Source organism: Pseudoliparis swirei, chromosome 20 (genome assembly GCF_029220125.1).
Source record: "Pseudoliparis swirei isolate HS2019 ecotype Mariana Trench chromosome 20, NWPU_hadal_v1, whole genome shotgun sequence".
Lineage (NCBI taxonomy): Eukaryota > Metazoa > Chordata > Actinopteri > Perciformes > Liparidae > Pseudoliparis > Pseudoliparis swirei.
In genome coordinates, this window is record NC_079407.1 from 22,223,289 (window position 1) to 22,241,357 (window position 18,069).

Here is an 18,069-nt window from a genome sequence, read left to right on the forward strand (position 1 = left end):
AAAAGCTTTCTTTAAGACCCTTATTGTTGCCAAAGCCCCAAACCACCGAGAGACCAAGCCGCGGGTCTTTGTGAAAACAACCAGAAATTCAAACTGGAAGATGAGCTTCCCTTATTCTGTGTGGCGATGATGATCTGTCATCATAAAAAGCTCCCCGTAGTAAATAAAAAACAAACATTCGGGCAATCTAAAAAAAAATCATCACCGCCTGGCGCCTAACCACGGCAAGAGAATTCAGCTGTCGTATTAAACGCTGACAGCCTCGGACGAGATCTTTGATAGACATGGCGGAATGAAAAGAACCGGTGGTGCAGGATTCAAAGGGTTCATAGAGACTTCTGCTGTAGAATATTTTGGGAAATGTAGTTTCTGTCCAAGAGGGAGAGAAGACGAGAAGATCGACACTCTTGAACAGAGCTTGGCTCAGGAGTGAGAAGCTAGCTCACAAAAAAAGACTGTAAAGGGTTAGCCTGGCGAGGTGAGAACATACACCTGTCAGCAACACTTAAGTTCTATAGTTCACACGTTGCACTCAGTTTATAAAGATACAACGGTGTAGTCAGTCCACACGGAATGAGCTCATCCCTTTAATGTTGCAGCTGGAGCTCATTTTAATCAACTTGTATACTGCTAGGTAGATTATTCTATAAAAATACGTGAAGACATCATAATACAACTGTCCAACGCTAGTCAATACATGTTGTAACAGAAGTGTTCTTTGTCTAGTCAGTTCAATACTAATTACCGCTACTAATATCTTTAATATCGCATGAATAATGAATTAATCTGGATAGTAAAGTTTTTTTTGTTTGACCGATGATTGAGACACGCACTTTGAATGTAAATGTTACGCTAGAGGGCATAAAAGAAAGCATCAAAAGAGATGCACATTTGTTCATCCCAAAATAATGCCTGGAGAGGATCCACCTAACAGAGGTCAGGGCCCAGAATATCCCCAAATCCTGGAAACGCCCCTGAATATGAATATTATGCATCGACACTATTAAACCGCAGCAGCTATAGCCTAAGCTACTGAAATATAATTTAAAGAGTTTACTTTTAACCAAATGCTCTGAATACATCTAAATTCCCTCTGCTAAACAGTTACTCTGTGTGCATGTTTCGGGCTTTTATTTTGAAGTGTAGGAACAGAAGGAGGGTGTTTTGAATATTTCCGTTACACGCCTTTGTTTACATTGCAAAAGCTCAAATAAATTGACCTTGTTACAATCCTTTTTTTCACGAGGTAATATTGTTCAGCGTGGAGAAAACTTAGGATTCATATTTTTACAAATAAATGCGAATTAAACCCCCTGGTGTGTAGCGCCCACAACAGCCTCTGTGTGTTTTGCAGATTACAACTTCATCACGTCAAAAGAAGGCATTACACATTTCCCTTATCAAACAACCTGATTGTGTGAAAAAACTATATCCTGCAGTAAAATAAATAAATATGTAATTCTATTTTCCCTCAATTGTGACCTCTACTGGACGTGTTTCCTACCATTCAAGCAGACTGAAGCAGCAGCATGATGTTTGGTTTGAATCCCCCTCATCAAAATAATAAAGTGCCCTCATCAAAAGAAGACGAGCACACGCTCCGTGGAAATTTGAATAACAAATACACTTTTTCCAAGAAAAATACCTTTTTATTTCATTATAAATCCACATAATTGTATCCATGAAAGCATAAAATCCCCATTTCACATGTGTTTATTTTATCTCCTTATTGTGGTCATTTGTTTCGTAATATTCAAAGTAAATTATGGGTATCAAACCATTGAACACTGTAAGGTGTATGTCACATACAAACACAGACACTGGCAAACGGCAAAGGGGGGGGGGGGGGTGGATGGGACAGCGCATGTTCTGCTGGCCATCTTTTCTAACTCCAGCGCCGGCTGTCAGTAAGAGGGAGTTCCCCCAGTGGTTCTTACAGGTACGGTTGCTTTCCAGCGTCAAACGGAAAATCAGGATTCACCATCAAACGTAGAGCAGGACATCAGCACTTCACAGGGGTTCCTCAGGGCGCCGTTCTCAGAACACTATGGTTTTCTTTTTTTAATACTCCAACACAGAGAGAACCAATCCGCCATGATGGACGCAAACACACTGAATATTTCAACATTATCGAAGTCATTCGCAGCCGGAAGAGTTAGATCGGTAATACTGGAGAGTATACTATTCAGTTGTTCATGAAAATGAGAAAGAGAGAGAGCGAGAGAGTGAGAGAGCGAGAGAGGGGAATTGAAAACTTACAATTAAAGTGCCAAAGAAGTTCACCGTTTAGTTTGACAGTTTATTATTGATGCTTTGAGACAGGACATTTTGACATTGTGCTCGTATTTTCAATCCAAGGCCCAACATGAATTCTCTCTTTGACTGACTTGAGCTAATAGAGATGTGCGTTTTGAAGTCTGCATATTCTCCTGAATTTGTTATAATGCTGTCATAATACTGTAGTAATCCTTTGGCATATGACTGTATGCTGGGGGGAAAGAGAGGAGCGGCGCCACCGAACCATCGACAAACCACAATGGAGAAGATCCTGGAAAGAAAAAAGCCATGAAAGGGGATCTTTGTAATCCAGTAATCCGTTCAGCGTATTGCCGGAGCAGCATTCAGAGTTGGCATGGATTCAAACGGTCAAGCGCAGGTGGCAAAAATCCACGCGACACCCATAAGCGCCCCCATCAGATCAGTGGATACTTCCTTCAAAAAAGAAGAAGAGACTCCAGACCCAGTTCGCTCCCGACTGCTCGGTTTCCGGGGTTCAAGGTCCAGTTAAGCGTCAGATCACGATTAGGGTTCAAAGCCCAGAGCCGGACCGCTCACCGACGGCGAGCAGACTTCTCTCCTGTCGACGGGAAGGCGGCTGCTCCTCCTCTGGATGTTCACGTCACATCCGGTTCGGAGGCGATGTCAGGGGTGGGGCGTGTGTGCGTGTCCGGGTCCAACGCCTGATCATCGGGGCTCGTGAGAAGGATGTGACCGTGCAACCTGCAGGACACAAGAGAGCAAGGCAGGTTGATCGAGTGATTGGATGATTGTGAGCGATGGCGTGTGAGGTGTGATTTCAGCTGATGGTGGACTCAAATCAAACCTTTCTATGGCAGGAGTTAAGTATTCTGATAAGTTGCTTGAAAGAAAAAACAAAAATGTAAAAATACTCTACATGAGGTCCTGCATTCAAAATATTACCGGAGAAAGAGGATGGTGGATTACGAAAAAAATAAAACAAGGGAAAATGATCTAACTTAGGGAAAAGGCTCTCTTCAGCGTCATTGTATATCTTATATTATATAATTAATGAGGCGTTAACATGCAATTTAAACTACTATTTTGCATACTGCCGCACTAACACTGTTGAGACCTTTTTGAGGTGGTTTTGTGTCTCTGTGGTCTCTTTGTGTCTTCGCAGCGCTTTAGCGTCTCTTTGAAGTTGTTTTCTCTTAGTAGCCGTTCTTTTGTCTCTTTGTGTAACACCCGGTTCTATTTCTCCTGTGTTCCGTGTCTCCTGTGTTCCGTGTCTCCTATGTCTCCTCTGTGTCTTCTCTGTCTTAATTGTTTCATTCCCTGCACCTGCCCTCAGCCACTCTTGTCTCGTTAGTGTCTGATGTCGTACACCTGTGTTCCCCCCCCTATATATTGTGTCAGTCTTTCCCTTGTCTGCTGTCGGATTGTCGTCTCTAGTTCCGTGTCTTTTTCCCGTCGTCCTGTCTGTCGTATCTGATCCTGCCTGCTTCGACCCTGCCTGCCTTCCTGCCTGCCCTGACCGACGATCCTCTGCCTGCCCCTTTTGGACCTTGTTTTTTTGTAAACTGTTTTGCCTCATTAAAGAGTGCTTTTTTGTTATTTATATTGCGTCCAGCCTGTCTCTCTCGCCTGAGCTTCACCCCGTCACAAAGACCTGAGACTTTGTGGTCATTTTACATTTCTTTGGGGTCATTTTCAGTCTCAGGCCTGTTCAGTGCTGTTGGGTATATTGACGGTGAATCATGTTTCATAAACAGGCAGGTTTATGAAATCATATCACGTTACATTTCTCCACTGTTTTCTGCTGTTGCTTGAGGGGGGGGGGCGGTCTCAATATTTTCTAACTTATAAGTGAACTTCTTGTGGATGTTCCTTTTGTATTTGCTTGTTTTTGCTTCACATCCACACACTCTGTTGTACTTGAAAGTGGTAGTACACTGCAAAAATTAAAATCTAAGTAAAATGAAATATCTCAAATTAAGGCAATCTATGGTTGTTTTTTGACTGACAAGATATTTCTTCTTACAAGGCAGTTTTCATGTTGGAGCATTTCACTTGTTTTAAGTGTTTTAGTCCTTAATTATCTTAATAAGGTATTACAACTTGTTAATGAGATGTTATTACTTGTTTTGAGCAAGTTAACGCTTGAAACAAGAATTGACATAATCATAAGGCTGTTTGGTCAACACTGACAAGTACAGAATTGCTTTGTTAGTCAGACTTTCTTATTTCAAGCTTCCCATCCTTTCCATCTCTTTACAAATTAAAAACAGATAAAAACTCAATGGAGTTTATTGTTTTGGTGTCAATATTAAAACACAGCGGAGCAATTATGTATTCCTAGACCAAATACAGAACACAATTGTATATAATAGACATATCTGGGGAAAACACAGTCATTTGAACTGTTGTGCAATTCTATTCTATCTCCAAGATGGTATTTTACTTGTACGTTGGAATCAAAAGGAAATATGTTTTTCACCAGTCCAAATTCTGACATATTACCATTCAGTACTTTGGCGCCTATACCTTCGATGACGTCAGTGAGCAGATCTGTCATAGATTCCCTCTTCAATAAAAGATAAATGTGAATTCTCAAGATCAGAGAACAAGTGTACTTTTATTTATTCATAAAATGTACATCAACGACAGCACTGTGTCAAATATTTGTAATCAGAAATGATAATGAATAAATTAAAATAAATTCTGACACTAACATATTTTTAAACACATGCATACACACACACACACACACACACACACACACACACACACACACACACACACACACACACACACACACACACACACACACACTACTCAGCCAACTGACCCGTCACCTCCTAATTGTCTTTCAAATTAACCTTACATATAATATTTACCTAAATATAATACGTTGAAGTCATGGGGTGAAATCGCCTCCAAAACCTTCACAAGAGGAAAATCCTTAAAACCAGTCTTTTAGTTAATTTTTCATACTTTCAAGCAACTTAGAGATGTGGATCCTCTTCAAATTCAAAGAGGGACATCTGAATATGAATACCCTAAAGTTTGGGACTGATAGCTGCAATTTAAGGGCCCCCCAAAAAGGTCCAAATGGTCAAATTGGGCCTTATTCTCTTATATTCGCATATTTTTTGATAAGTGCAAAAATGGTCAGAATCTCCTAAATATTAGTACTGGATATCCAAAATTGAATACAAACACTCAAGACAGGGCCTACAATGAGGTGAAGGGGTGACATTTCCCCCAAAACACTCACAAGAGTTAATTGGCTGTCTGAAATCAAGGACTTGAAGAGGGTGTGTGGCTTTTTAAATCTGAGACCCTGTTAAGAGTTTGGGCTGATTTTAGCTTCTTTTTTTCTAAACATGTCAGATCTTAGCTTTCTTTTCCAGGTTGTAGCCACTCCCAAATGGGGCCCAACCATGTAGGCTGGCAATATCTAGCACTTAGCATCCCTGCTTGGTAGCGGTTTAAAAAACGAGAAGAAAACAAATGCACATAAAATACCGTAACTGTAATAAAGTTTACAGTATTACTGTTGTTTTTACAAAACTTACTGTCATGTCTTGTATGTTCACCGTTAATTGGAACTTTTCAATAATGTACCATAATATATTATCCAGTTGTACTGTGTTTTTCATTGGGTTTACAGAAGAACTACACATTTCTAGTATTATATACATTGTCAAATTACTGTAAATTTCATGATATTCCAAGAATATTGCATGAGCATTGGATGCTAAATTTAATGAAACTTTCCTACATATTGAGAAAACTATTCTTAAATTTGTCATTGTATCAAGACAAATGTACTTGTTTTTAGTGTAAAATTACTTATTTTAAGATGTATTGCCTAACATATAGCCTTATTGCAAGATGATGGTACTTTCATTTCCAGATTTTAAGCACATTTGCCTACATATTGAAAAAATAATTCTTAAATTTGTCATTGTATCAAGATGAATGTACTTGTTTTTAGTGTAACATTACTTATTTTAAGATATATTGCCTAACATAACCTTATTGCAAGATGATGGTACTTTCATTTCCAGATGTTAAGCACATTTGCCTACATATTGAGAAAATAATTCTTACATTTTTCATTGTATCAAGATGAATGTACTTTTTTAGTGTAACATTACTTATTTTAAGATATATTGCCTAACATATATCCTTATTGCAAGATGATGGTACTTATATTTGCTGAATTTAAGCACATTTTCCTTCATATTAAGAAAATAATTCTTAAATTGTTTCATTGTATCAAGACAAATTTACTTGTTTTTCATCTGGCTACACTAGTTTTAAGATATTTGTGGGTTCTTCAAGGCTAGATACTTTTACTTGTTTTAAGAAATCTTGGCAAGTCAAATTTTCCTGTTCTGTTGGCAGATCATTTGGCTTATTTCAAGTAATATTCCCTCATTTTATTACTTTTTTTTCTTGTTTTTTGAGGCTGAGTTTTTGCAGTGTGGTGGTAGTAGTGGTAGTAGTCATAGTTGTAAAGGTGATGGTGGTAGTAGTAGTGGTGATGGTGGTGGTCGTATTGGTAGTGGTGGTTGTAGTTGTAGTGCTGATGGTAGTAGTATTAGTCGTAGTTGTAGTGGTGATGGTGGTGGTGATAGTAATATTAGTAGGAGTAGTAGTCGTGGTGATGGTGGTAGTAGTAGTCGTAGTCATAGTAGTAGTCGTAGTAGTCGTGGTGATGGTGGTAGTAGTAGTCGTAGTCATAGTAGTAGTCGTAGTAGTCGTGGTGATGGTGGTAGTAGTAGTCGTAGTCATAGTAGTAGTCGTAGTAGTCGTGGTGATGGTGGTAGTAGTAGGAGTAGTAGTAGGAGTAGTAGTCATGGTGATGGTGGTAGTAGTGGTCGTAGTCGTAGGAGTAGTAGGAGTAGTAGTCGTGGTGATGGTGGTAGTAGGCACCTGCCAGGAGACCCAACTAAAAGAGCCCTGAAATGCTACAGATTTATTATGATGTTTAGATATGAAACATATTGAATAATGTTACTGATCTAAATCGTTGTACCCCAAAAGCTCTTCAACACATTACATGAGATGGCAGATTCAGATTTTACCCTCAAAATGTACACTAACAACAATACGATGAGTCATTGTTCTAAATGTACAGCTTCAGCTTGAACAGACGTCAAGAACATTTAAGCAGCTTGTGCCGCCGATGCCTCTGTCACTGAACAGCTGTTCATGTCCCTTTATAGAGTTTTGTAAGGTATTCTCAAAACTGGGCACTCTGCAGATGGTGGAGAAACAGGCTTCCGGACACGCATGGATTAAGTTATCAACATTTAATGGCAGGAAATGTGAATCAAACATTCAACGCGCTCTCCCTCGTGTCAAGGCTGCAGGCTCTCGGCACCTTCCGAGAGCACAACCTTCCCTTCGGGGCTTACCTGAGAAAGAGACCGGTCTCTCTGAGACACAGAGTTTTCTCTCACCGGTCGAAACGTCACTTCCGGTTCCGTCGCTAAAGTATTTTCACAATAAGATTCCAGTCTTGGTTTTGACTGCATTAAAAGTCACCTTCACGGAATTCAACCGGCTTCGTCAATCTATAATACTAACATTAGCTTCTCGGCCTTTTGGCTAAGATCAAGTGTAGTATCTGTTCTTATCAGTTTAATATCTGATACGTCCCCTACCCGGGGACCATATATTAAATTGATTTTTGGAATAGGGAGATGGAATAGGGGCTTGCTCCGTCCACTCCACGCATCGACCTGGTATTGCAGTACCTCCAGGAACGGTGCACCCCCTTTTTCTCATCTACTTTTCTTAAGGAAAGAGAAAAAAATCATATCGAAATGGCAAGAACCAAGCAGACCGCCCGTAAATCCACCGGAGGCAAGGCTCCCAGGAAGCAGCTGGCCACCAAGGCTGCCCGTAAGAGCGCCCCAGCCACCGGCGGCGTGAAGAAGCCCCATCGCTACAGGCCCGGTACCGTGGCTCTGAGGGAGATCCGCCGCTACCAGAAGTCCACCGAGCTGCTGATCCGCAAGCTGCCCTTCCAGCGCCTGGTGAGGGAGATCGCTCAGGACTTCAAGACCGACCTGCGCTTCCAGAGCTCCGCCGTCATGGCGCTGCAGGAGTCCAGCGAGGCTTACCTGGTCGGCCTGTTCGAGGACACCAACCTGTGCGCCATCCACGCCAAGAGGGTCACCATCATGCCCAAGGACATCCAGCTGGCCCGCCGCATCCGCGGAGAGCGCGCCTAAACCTACCCTACGACTAGTGCACCACCAAGGGGCGGCTTTAGCTCAGTGGGGTAAGAGGGCCGTCCTGCAACCGCAAGGTTGTGGGTTCGATCCCCGCTCTCCCCATTAGTTGCAAGTCGAAGTGTCCTTGAGCAAGGCACTGAACCCCCAGTTGCTTCCCGGGCGCTTCACCGCAGCCCACTGCTCCTTAATAAATAAGGATGGGTTAAATGCAGAGAACTAATTTCCCCTTGGGGATTAATAAAAGTGTATATTCGTGTATATTCATTCGTGTATATTCATAGTCACTCTCATGCAATATACATTCATTCTTGCCATTTACATTTGCATAGAGTAAACATTACCCCTATGCTTCATAATACATTAATAACAATATTCTCCTTAATATTGTCTATTCTAATATCTTTCTATATGTATTAATTTAAAACATAAGACCTCTGCAGATGTTATCAAAATAAACTATTACAACTTAACAGTTTCAAATAAGAAAAGTAACCATTTGCATTCACAATACGTGGAGAGTTCATCCAACTAATGGCTTTTTGGAAATTTGCTGCAATAATTTGTTTCCGGGATGTGAGAGCTGCGCCTCAAACGGTCCGGCCGTCACCCAGATTGTGTGAACAGTCTGTGTTACAAATAAATAGTTTGCTATTCCTGTGTGCACGCTGACTTTAGGGGAGTGGCGAAAAGTTTGTTTGTCGCATCATCCGGATTTCGCAGCTATGAAGCTCCGCCCCTTTGCTGCTGCACAATGCGTGCTTGTTTGTCGATATTGACCGAGTGCGTGTCCAATTAGCATAACATCTGAAAGAGTCCCCACTAATACATCCCCAAATGCTGAGTAGGTCAAACAGAAATGCGTTACAACTATAGGATGACTTTATTTTGTATACTTCTGTAGTTTCTTGTGAAAAAGTGAAAACAAATACACATTTGTTTTTGATCAAGTTGCAACTGATTACCTTCGCATTGACAATCGCTGTGTATTAATTAATTTATTTGTATGTGTCAGCGGTTCCCAAACTCAAGAATGCCGCGGCCCAATTTGAAATCTGAAAATCTTCTGCGGCCCACCCAAGCCTTTAATCACAACCAGCGTTGTCGACGGGGGGGGGGGGGGGGGGGGGGGGATATACATGCCTAAAAGGCGCCTAATATTTCTAGACTGAAATAATATCGGCATTATAATTATTATAACGATGAGGATTTTTTTAGTTGCCTATTATGTGGAGCCCCCTCAGGACTTGGTGCGTATGGGAGCGGCGGCGCTGATCACAACTCTGATCAAAACATAAACAAGGGATGATTAAATGACCTTCAGAATTTAACCGATTATAAATGTATTAACCGACAATGTATGTTTTGTATACCATTTTCTCCGGAGCTCATATATATTTACTTTAATACTACAAGAGGGCGCCCCATTTGACATTGTTTTGTTTGGCGGTCAGAAAAATAGGTCAGATAAAAGAATAACACGTAATTTCAATCATAAATATTTTTATATAAATTTAAAACTTTTCAAAATTGAAAATTAAAAACATTTTATTTATTTATTGTAAATGACCTCTCGCGGCCCACCTGCAGAACCTTCACGGCCCACCAGTGGGCCGTGAAGGTTCACACTTTGGGAATCGCTGGTATGTGTGTTTGCGTATTATTCGTGCAAGTCAAAAAGTATTAAACCGAATCGCATGAAATTTGGTGGAATGATTGGTTATTATCCGGGGACCATTTGATTATATTTTGGGATTGATCGGATCAAAGGTCAAGGTCAAGGTGATGAAAAGGTCAAAATCTTCTTTTTAACATAGCGTGGTCAATTTATATCCAATTGGCATGCAACTAATGCCAACATGTGGCTGCGACGAAGGTATGCGCTCTACCGAGTGCCCGTTCTAGTTACCTTCGCATTGAAAATGCCGGAAGGTTATGTTTTGATCGCCGTGTATTTATTTATTTGTATGCGTGTTATTCGCAAAACTCAAAAAGTATTGAACCGAATCGCATGCAATTTAGGGAGATGATTGTTTATTATCCGGGGACCATTTGATTAGATTTTGGGATCAATCGGGTCAAAGTTCAAAGGTCATGAACAGGTCAAAATCTTTCGCAGAACTCAAAAAGTATTGAACCGAATTGCATGAAATTTGGTGGGATGATTGGTTATTATCCGGGGACCATTTGATTAGATTTTGGGATCAATCGGGTCAAAGGTCAAGGTCATGGAAAGGTCAACATCTTTTTTTTACCATAGCACGATACATTTTTGTCCAATTGGCATGCAACTAATGCCAACATGTTCATAATTCAATGCCCAATCTTGTGATATGCGAAGGTATGCGCTCTACCGAGTGCCCGTTCTAGTTGTAAATGTTTTTGTTTGTCCCTCTGTGATCTACTAGATCAGGGATTCCCAAAGTGTGGTTCGCCCCGGATGTTTTTTAATTAGCCCCGAATGTTAATAAAAAAAAAAAAAAGATTTGGCACACAAGTGGTTAACACCTCCAGGTCGCACGTGACGTCATTCACCCAAAACAGCGGAGTCAGACTGGCAGCAGGCGCACGTAACAGCAAGCTTCTGTCTGAGAGTGTTTCTATGTCTACAAATTTCGCTGCTTCACTCTTCTGGGCTAAGCCCAGCGCCGCCGCTCCCATAATGCGCATCGCTCTGCCGTGTTACGCGCTGACACATCCGCGCACACAGGTGAGCACACTATCACGAGAAAACTCCCCCCCCTCCCCCCCCCGTCAACAACTCTTCTCGGAGCAAAAAAAAAGAAAAAGTGTGGGGGATTAAAAGTGAACCCGGTCGGGATGCAGAAGGGGGTGCGTGGCCTAAAAAGTTTGGGAAGCCCTGTACTAGATGGTACCATGGACTTTGAAGAAAACGAGGACTCCATGTTGTCCTCCTACCCGTCCCCTCTCCCTCCACCCTCCACCTCTCTGGACCCTCTTCCCGACAACGCCCTGCTGAGGATGAAGCCGGTCCACACCTACTCCCGGAACCACACCTCGCCCAGACCCTCCTCCTCGGGGTTGCCCCCCGCGTCCGATTCCGACGCCGCCTCGTCCTCTGCGGCTCCTCCCCCGTCGCGGTCGCCGCCGAGGTCCAACGCGACCGCCTCCTCCCTCTCTGCTCCTCCCTCTTCCTCCTCTGCCACCTCCACGTCTGTCGCAGCCAACACCTGCACCCCTCGCCCGGCGCCGCCCTCCTCCTCCATCCCCGGTGCTTCCGTTGTCACCGCCGCTGCATCTTCCTCCTCTGCCGCTTCCACCGCGACCTCCTCTTCAAACTCTCACGCGCCTGCTCCCTCCTCCTCGGGCCCGCCACCCAATCGTCCCTCCGCTCCGGCCTGTCCGACCCCCTTCCGGCCGGGGCGTCCTCCCGCAGGGCCCACGACCACGTGGCGCAGATGGCCACTCAGGGCCTCCAGCAGCAGCGGGCCAGCAGGATGCTCCTGACCTCGGTGTCCCAGTCCCTGGAGATACTGGCTCAGTCCGTCCAGCTGCTGGTGGAGACCCAGCAGGAGTTTGTGCAGGAGTCCCTGCTGCTGCAGAGGGAGACGGTGGACATCCTCAGGGATTTCTCCAACACGGCATTGACCATGCTGAGAGACAAGTCCACCGGCGGGCAGCTGGCGACGGTTCACCATTATCCCACCGCACAACTCTGAGAGATGGAGACGGGCGACGTCGTCGTCGTCGCTCAAGTCAAACGAGGGCGGGCCCAACGGGAGCAGCTTCCACACGGCGGCCCCGTGATGTGAAGCATCGGCGCTGTCGGTCAAACCCTGAAAGAGACGGCGGATCAAATGTCACGAGCCGCTGGGGCTGCTGGACACAAACGGGACAGAGGCACCAACACGTGGTGGTCGGCCGTGATCAGCTGCTTCTTGATGTGCCTGAACCTCGTTGGCTTCCTCTCCCGTGTGTTTTCTACACTGTAACTAGCATTAGTTTAAATCTAGTCACCTTACTGATTCCCACACACACGGAGGTCGACCGTGTGGCCTTCAGGGTCCCGAGCGGCTCACTGGCTCAGAGAAATTAACGTAAACTAACCTTTGTTGACTGAGATCACGGTGACTGCATTAATTAGGTCGAGAGTCGTTGTCCTTATCACGAGGATGCGGGTTGTGGTAAGGACAACAAAAATATATATTCATAATAAAAACCATTTTAATACATTTTATGTTTTGTGAAATTGTACCGTAGGCTGTGAAGGTGGTTAGGACGAGAAGTGGACCGCACTGGAGGAAGGAAGCTTTGTTGTTTATTGTTTGTTGATTATTAATGGAAATTGGGACTGACACACACGAAGAAAGGTTGTGACATGTTTTACCATTGATTGTTATTCAACCTAACTGGTTGTAAACGAAGAGAAGAGACTGCTTCAGGGCGCTTGGCCAGTTCAGTGAGGGGTGTCGTGGGTCTGATGGCCAGATATAGAGCTGATTCTACAAGCAGTAAGCAAAAGCAATTTCATAGAGAAATAGTAGAATGAGCTCAAACTAAAACTTGCGGTAACTTGCCGGGTTTTCTGTACAAAATAGCAGTTTATAAAAGATATACTGGTGTCTGACGTACACCTTTGCTTCGTGTCATTTTCCTTTTTTATGATTCTTTTAAAACCATTTAATCAATACCACAACCTAGAAGATACTGGATAAGAGAGACTGGTCTTTGAGAAGTTGTGCTCTTTATAGTTGTGGTCACAGATAGCCCAGAAATTAGTAACTAACCTTTGACTTGATTGATAGATCACCCGGTGACTGCATTAGAGTTGTTCATGTGTCGTCCTTATCAGGTTGTAGGTAGGACAACATAACAACATAAATATGCAATAAAAGCCATTTTATTTTTTTAAATTTTTTATGTTGTGGGCTATTGTACCGTAGGCTAAATGGTTGGACCGTGCACTGGACTGGGGAAGCAAGCATGTGAAGGAAGTTGTTGTTTCAAATTGTTTGTTTCAACGGATTACTAGAAAACCAAGGTTGTGACATGTTTTGCCAGGTTGTATATTGTTTTGTTAAACTGTGTTATTCAAACTCAAGGCAGAGATGAACTAGGCCAAGATTGAGATGTGGCGCTGGCCAGGTTCAGATCACATACATGGCCCGATGATATGAAAGCAGTACTAGTGGTATCCTTTTCAACCACAAGAATTCTCCTTTGTGCACATTAGACGTGAGGACGACGGGCTTATAAAGCCGCAGCTGAAATGTAGATAGATAGATAGATGCAGCCACGTGCACAGACATTTTGGGGGGCAGGTGCTCAAACCAAAAAAAAGGGCACCCAATGCTAAAAAAAAATGCTAAAAAAAAATTCTGACAGAGTTGAAGCATTAGCAGCAATACACTGATGATGCAATACATCCTCGACCTGCGTTTCCTCTGGCAGCATCAGACCGCTAGCTTACATTTTCTTTATGAATAAAGATGAATTATTATATAGCAACAACAGTACAAGCGTTCTGATTGGCTAATGGGTCGTCATGCCAGCCACGTATTGCCCTCCTGGTCTGATACGGATCCGTATTGCCCTCTTACGTCATTTTCAAAATGAGCGATATTGATAGACATCAACAGCCAAGAGCAGTGGTCCTCAAACTAAGGCCCGCGGGCCGGATACGGCCCGCCTCGACATTTGGCCCGGCCCTCTGAACAAGAGAGGCCGTATGATTTTTGTTTCAGTCTGGCCACGCAAATCCTAGACTAGCCCGTTAAATAGAACGGAATAAGAATTCTCTCTCTTTTCTCTCTCTCTCCCTCTTCTCTCTCTCTCCTCTCTCTCTCTCTTCTCTCTCTCTCTTCTCTCTCCTCTCTCTCTCCTCTCTCTCTCCTCTCTCTCTCCCTCTCTCTTTTCTCTAAACATAACTAACGTTAGTAAACAGCTGGACAAGGCTTTGAAATCACGGAGTTAAAAAAAAACGTCGGACCAGTTGTGACGTCATGTTTTCAGCAGCGTAATGTTGTGGTTGATCACAAAACAACGTCAGGGGACAAACACCGTCAGGTGTGTCCAGGGATGGATTAACCAACGGGCCTACCGGGCCCAGGCCCAGGGGCCCATGAGCTCAGGGGGCCCCTGGGCCTGGGCCTCCGCGCGTGACGTCGCTGTGATTAACATTGTATTGATATGAATATGATATGACACGATGCGCCGTAGCTATGCTAGGCTTAAGTCATTCATGTCAGTAACAGGGCCCCAATAGTCCTACTCAGGGATGAATTACCGAACGAGCCTACCGGCACCAGGGGCCCATGAGATCAGGGGGCCCCTGGTGCCCATGAGCTCAGGGGGCCCCTGGGCCTGAGCCTCCGCGCGTGACGTCGCTGTTATTACCTTCGCATTGAAAATGCGGAAGGTTATGTTTTGATCGCCGTGTATTTATTTATTTGTATGCGTGTTATTCGCAAATCTCAAAAAGTATTGAACCGAATCGCATGAAATTTGGTGGGATGATTGGTTATTATCCGGGGACCATTTGATTAGATTTTTGGATCAATCGGGCCAAAGGTCAAGGTCATGGAAAGGTCAACATCTTTTTTCTACCATAGCACGATACATTTTTGTCCTATTGGCATGCAACTAATGCCAAAATGTTCATAATTCAATGCCCAATCTTGTGATATGCGAAGGTATGCGCTCTACCAAGTGCCCATTCTAGTTAACATTGTATTGATATGAATATGATGATATGACACGATGCGCCGTAGCTATGCTAGGCTTAAGTCATTCATGTCAGTAACAGGGCCCCAATAGTCCTACTGAGGGATGGATTACCGAACGAGCCACCAGGGGCCCATGAGCTCAGGGGGGCCCTAAGCCAGAGCCTCTGCGTGAAGTAGCTGTTATTAACATTGTATTGATATGAATATGATGATATGACACGATGCGCCATAGCCGGTATATGCTAGGCTTAAGTCATTCATGTCATGGTCATATAATTCACGTTATGTTGTCTGCTCAGCTCCGGTATCGTTGTTCCATACGGACTGTTTTGTTAGCGGGGTGGGGGGGGGGGCCCTTGACACGTCCAGGCCCAGGGGCCCGTGGTTTCTTAATCCGTCCATGGGTGTGTCTGATGCTGCGGGTCAGAGGAGAAGGAGGTGCAGCCGTTCGGTGGCGCGAGGAGCACTGCGCGGAGGAGAAAGTGGAGGAGGGAGGGGCGCGGCGGGGGGGGGGGGGAGCGGGTCGGGGCGAAATTCTCACAAGAACTCAAATAAATGCCCCGTCGGATGATAAAACACATTTGGGGGGACTTGATGACAGAGAGAGTAACTTTTATTCTTAAATACGGATGAATAAAAAAAATGTTTCTCCAGCAGAAAGGGCACTTTACTCATCCAGGGCAAAAGGGCTGGTGCTTGAGCACCACTAGGGCTCTATCTGTGCACGTGCCTGGATAGATGGATACTTTATTAATCCCGATGGAAATTTAGGTCATCCGGTAGTTTATACACTTAACTTAACTCACAAACATACATACACAAATCACAAAAGAATCACAGTAGAAAAACAATACACATAGGGAGAACATGTCCACAGGGAGGAGGGTGTCTCCTCCCTGTGGACATGTTCTCCCTATGTGTCTTGTTTCTGAAATGTATCGTGACCGTCTGCCGTAACGCGGCTGTGCGGTGTTACCAACAACCAAACATGACAATAAAGTCATTAACAGAGAAAACAAATAAATTCTCGACAGTATTTTTCAAGTTTTTGGGCCGTTTTGTGGAAATGCTCGTTTAGTTATCAGCACACCTGCAAACATGAGACTGAGTGAGACGATGAGATATTCACAATAACACATCTTTGATGTGATGTTTCTACTCTTGGCCAATCAGCGTTAAGGTGTCTCCAGCGTCTTCATTGGGGCGTTAGGGTTAGCTAGGAGGCAGAGGCAGAAGCATTATTAGGGCCCGAGCACCGACTTAATCGAAGCGGAGGACATATTGTTCTTAATATGTTATTACCCGAGGTGTTTTCGGCACAATCTTTGTTCTTAATCAGCATTAGCAGTTTGAAAAGATTATGTAAATGATTGGATTTTTTTCTCTCTTACACTCTTGAATGCATGTGACGTGGCCCCTGGCTTGGCTATCTTCATGTTTCTCAGAATGCAGCTGCCGATAACCAGAGTTGGTTTCTCAGCGGTCGCCGTGTGGGGAGAATCGATAAGAAACGTGAAGAACCATAGCAACTGTATCACTGAAGGAATCTGGCCACAGGAAGCATCCTATTCCAAAAAGAGTCTGTCTAAGATTATAAGCATCAATGCCATGAACTTTGGAAATGGTCAATTTAAAAGTAAAAATATACATTTAAAGTTCTTTTAAATGCTGGTTGCCTCGTCTATGAATTTGGCAGGATAATAAAACAAGTTTTTCAACATCTCTGTGTGTAATCTGTCCTCATCATGAACACTGTCCAGTTAACAATAATCCAATCAGCATGGAAAGTATTCGTATTAAGTATTAGTATGATTTGTTAGATCTGTAGCTGCAAAATAAGATGCTTCATGCCCTGAAAGAAAACAGGCGAAATAAAAAAATTGTGATTCAGGAAATAGTTAGCACCAAAAAAAAGAGAATCTGGGCTGAACTTAACTCTCGCCCTGATGAAGAGACGCAGACGGCAAAGGAAGAGGACGGCGTGAGGACATGGATCCCAGAGGGCCGGTTGTGGTTCTGTGGCTCTGGAGCTCAGGTAGGACTCCGGTTTACTGACGGACGCTTTTCAAAGGCAGAGCTGAGAGAAGCATACACACATTTCAGGATGTGTGTATGCGGAGAGGCCCAGAATGTGCAACTGTGTTAGACAAGTGACCGGCTGCCGCAAAAATCCGGACTTCACTCATTTCTAAACTGGCTTCGGCCCTGCTCGGATTATTTATGGCTCACAAAGACATTGTTTTGGCTGACACTTTGTTTACTGTGACTTTAATCATAACCGCAGTCAAACCACATGGAAACATGTACTTTCTAAATGGAGTTGCGATGATGTCACTGTGTCGAGTGAACATATTCTGTCTCGTTTATTGGTGTAAATTAAACATAAATAATGGTTTGGTATTGCCTCCCTGGTGACAAAAAATGTCTGACAGACACTATTACTAAAACTTTTATGTATTTTGACCATGTCAAAAATATTCAGACAAGGCATTTCAAAATAAAATATATTTGATTCCAATTTTGTAAGAATAACTTTATGAATATAATACATATATATATAATACATTATTCCTAATAGTTGATTTTTTAGAAAAGCTGGCTTAATAACTGTTTGATTTAAGCATACACTTAATTCACTTTGGATAAAAGCATCAGCTAAATTAAATGTATTGTAATGTAAAAGTACTGATGAACGAAAAAAAAATTCTAAACTAAATATCAGGGCCAAGTCTATATAGCTTGGTGGGAATTATGTCAGAAAAGTAGCGTATTTTCTATCTTTCATATCCAAATACATCTGTTAATCTTAGGGGCCCATTATAGTTCGGGGGCCTTGAAAATCTGAAAGTATACTTCAAAAGTTCTATATTAATATGTGCTTTCCAGGTCTT

The 18,069-nt window shown here is 43.2% G+C and overlaps 2 protein-coding genes and 1 non-coding gene across 9 annotated transcripts in view; 2 read left to right on the forward strand and 1 right to left on the reverse strand.

Annotated features, from left to right (window-relative positions):
* Window positions 1–2,285: 2,285 nt before the first annotated feature.
* si:cabz01090165.1 (uncharacterized protein LOC100333421 homolog) overlaps window positions 2,286–18,069 on the reverse strand; it is a 349,850-nt gene continuing 334,066 nt past the window's right edge. For all 7 annotated transcript variants that reach the window (XM_056440460.1, XM_056440458.1, XM_056440453.1 and 4 more), the window contains one exon: window positions 2,286–3,000. The gene's annotated coding sequence lies outside the window, so the exon portion shown is untranslated. The remainder of the gene's footprint in view (window positions 3,001–18,069) is intronic.
* On the forward strand, window positions 7,844–8,034 carry LOC130211415 (U2 spliceosomal RNA). Its single transcript, XR_008835051.1, has one exon. It is a non-coding gene; the product is annotated as a U2 spliceosomal RNA (small nuclear RNA).
* LOC130210334 (histone H3) lies at window positions 8,073–8,952 on the forward strand. Its single transcript, XM_056440471.1, has one exon. The coding sequence runs from the start codon at window positions 8,082–8,084 to the stop codon at window positions 8,490–8,492; it is 411 nt and encodes a 136-aa protein (XP_056296446.1). The 5' UTR covers window positions 8,073–8,081; the 3' UTR covers window positions 8,493–8,952.

What these genes read in the sequence shown, in the direction of transcription:
- LOC130210334 (XM_056440471.1), top strand. Translation starts at nt 8,082, where the DNA reads ATGGCAAGAACCAAGCAGACCGCCCGTAAATCCACCGGAGGCAAGGCT.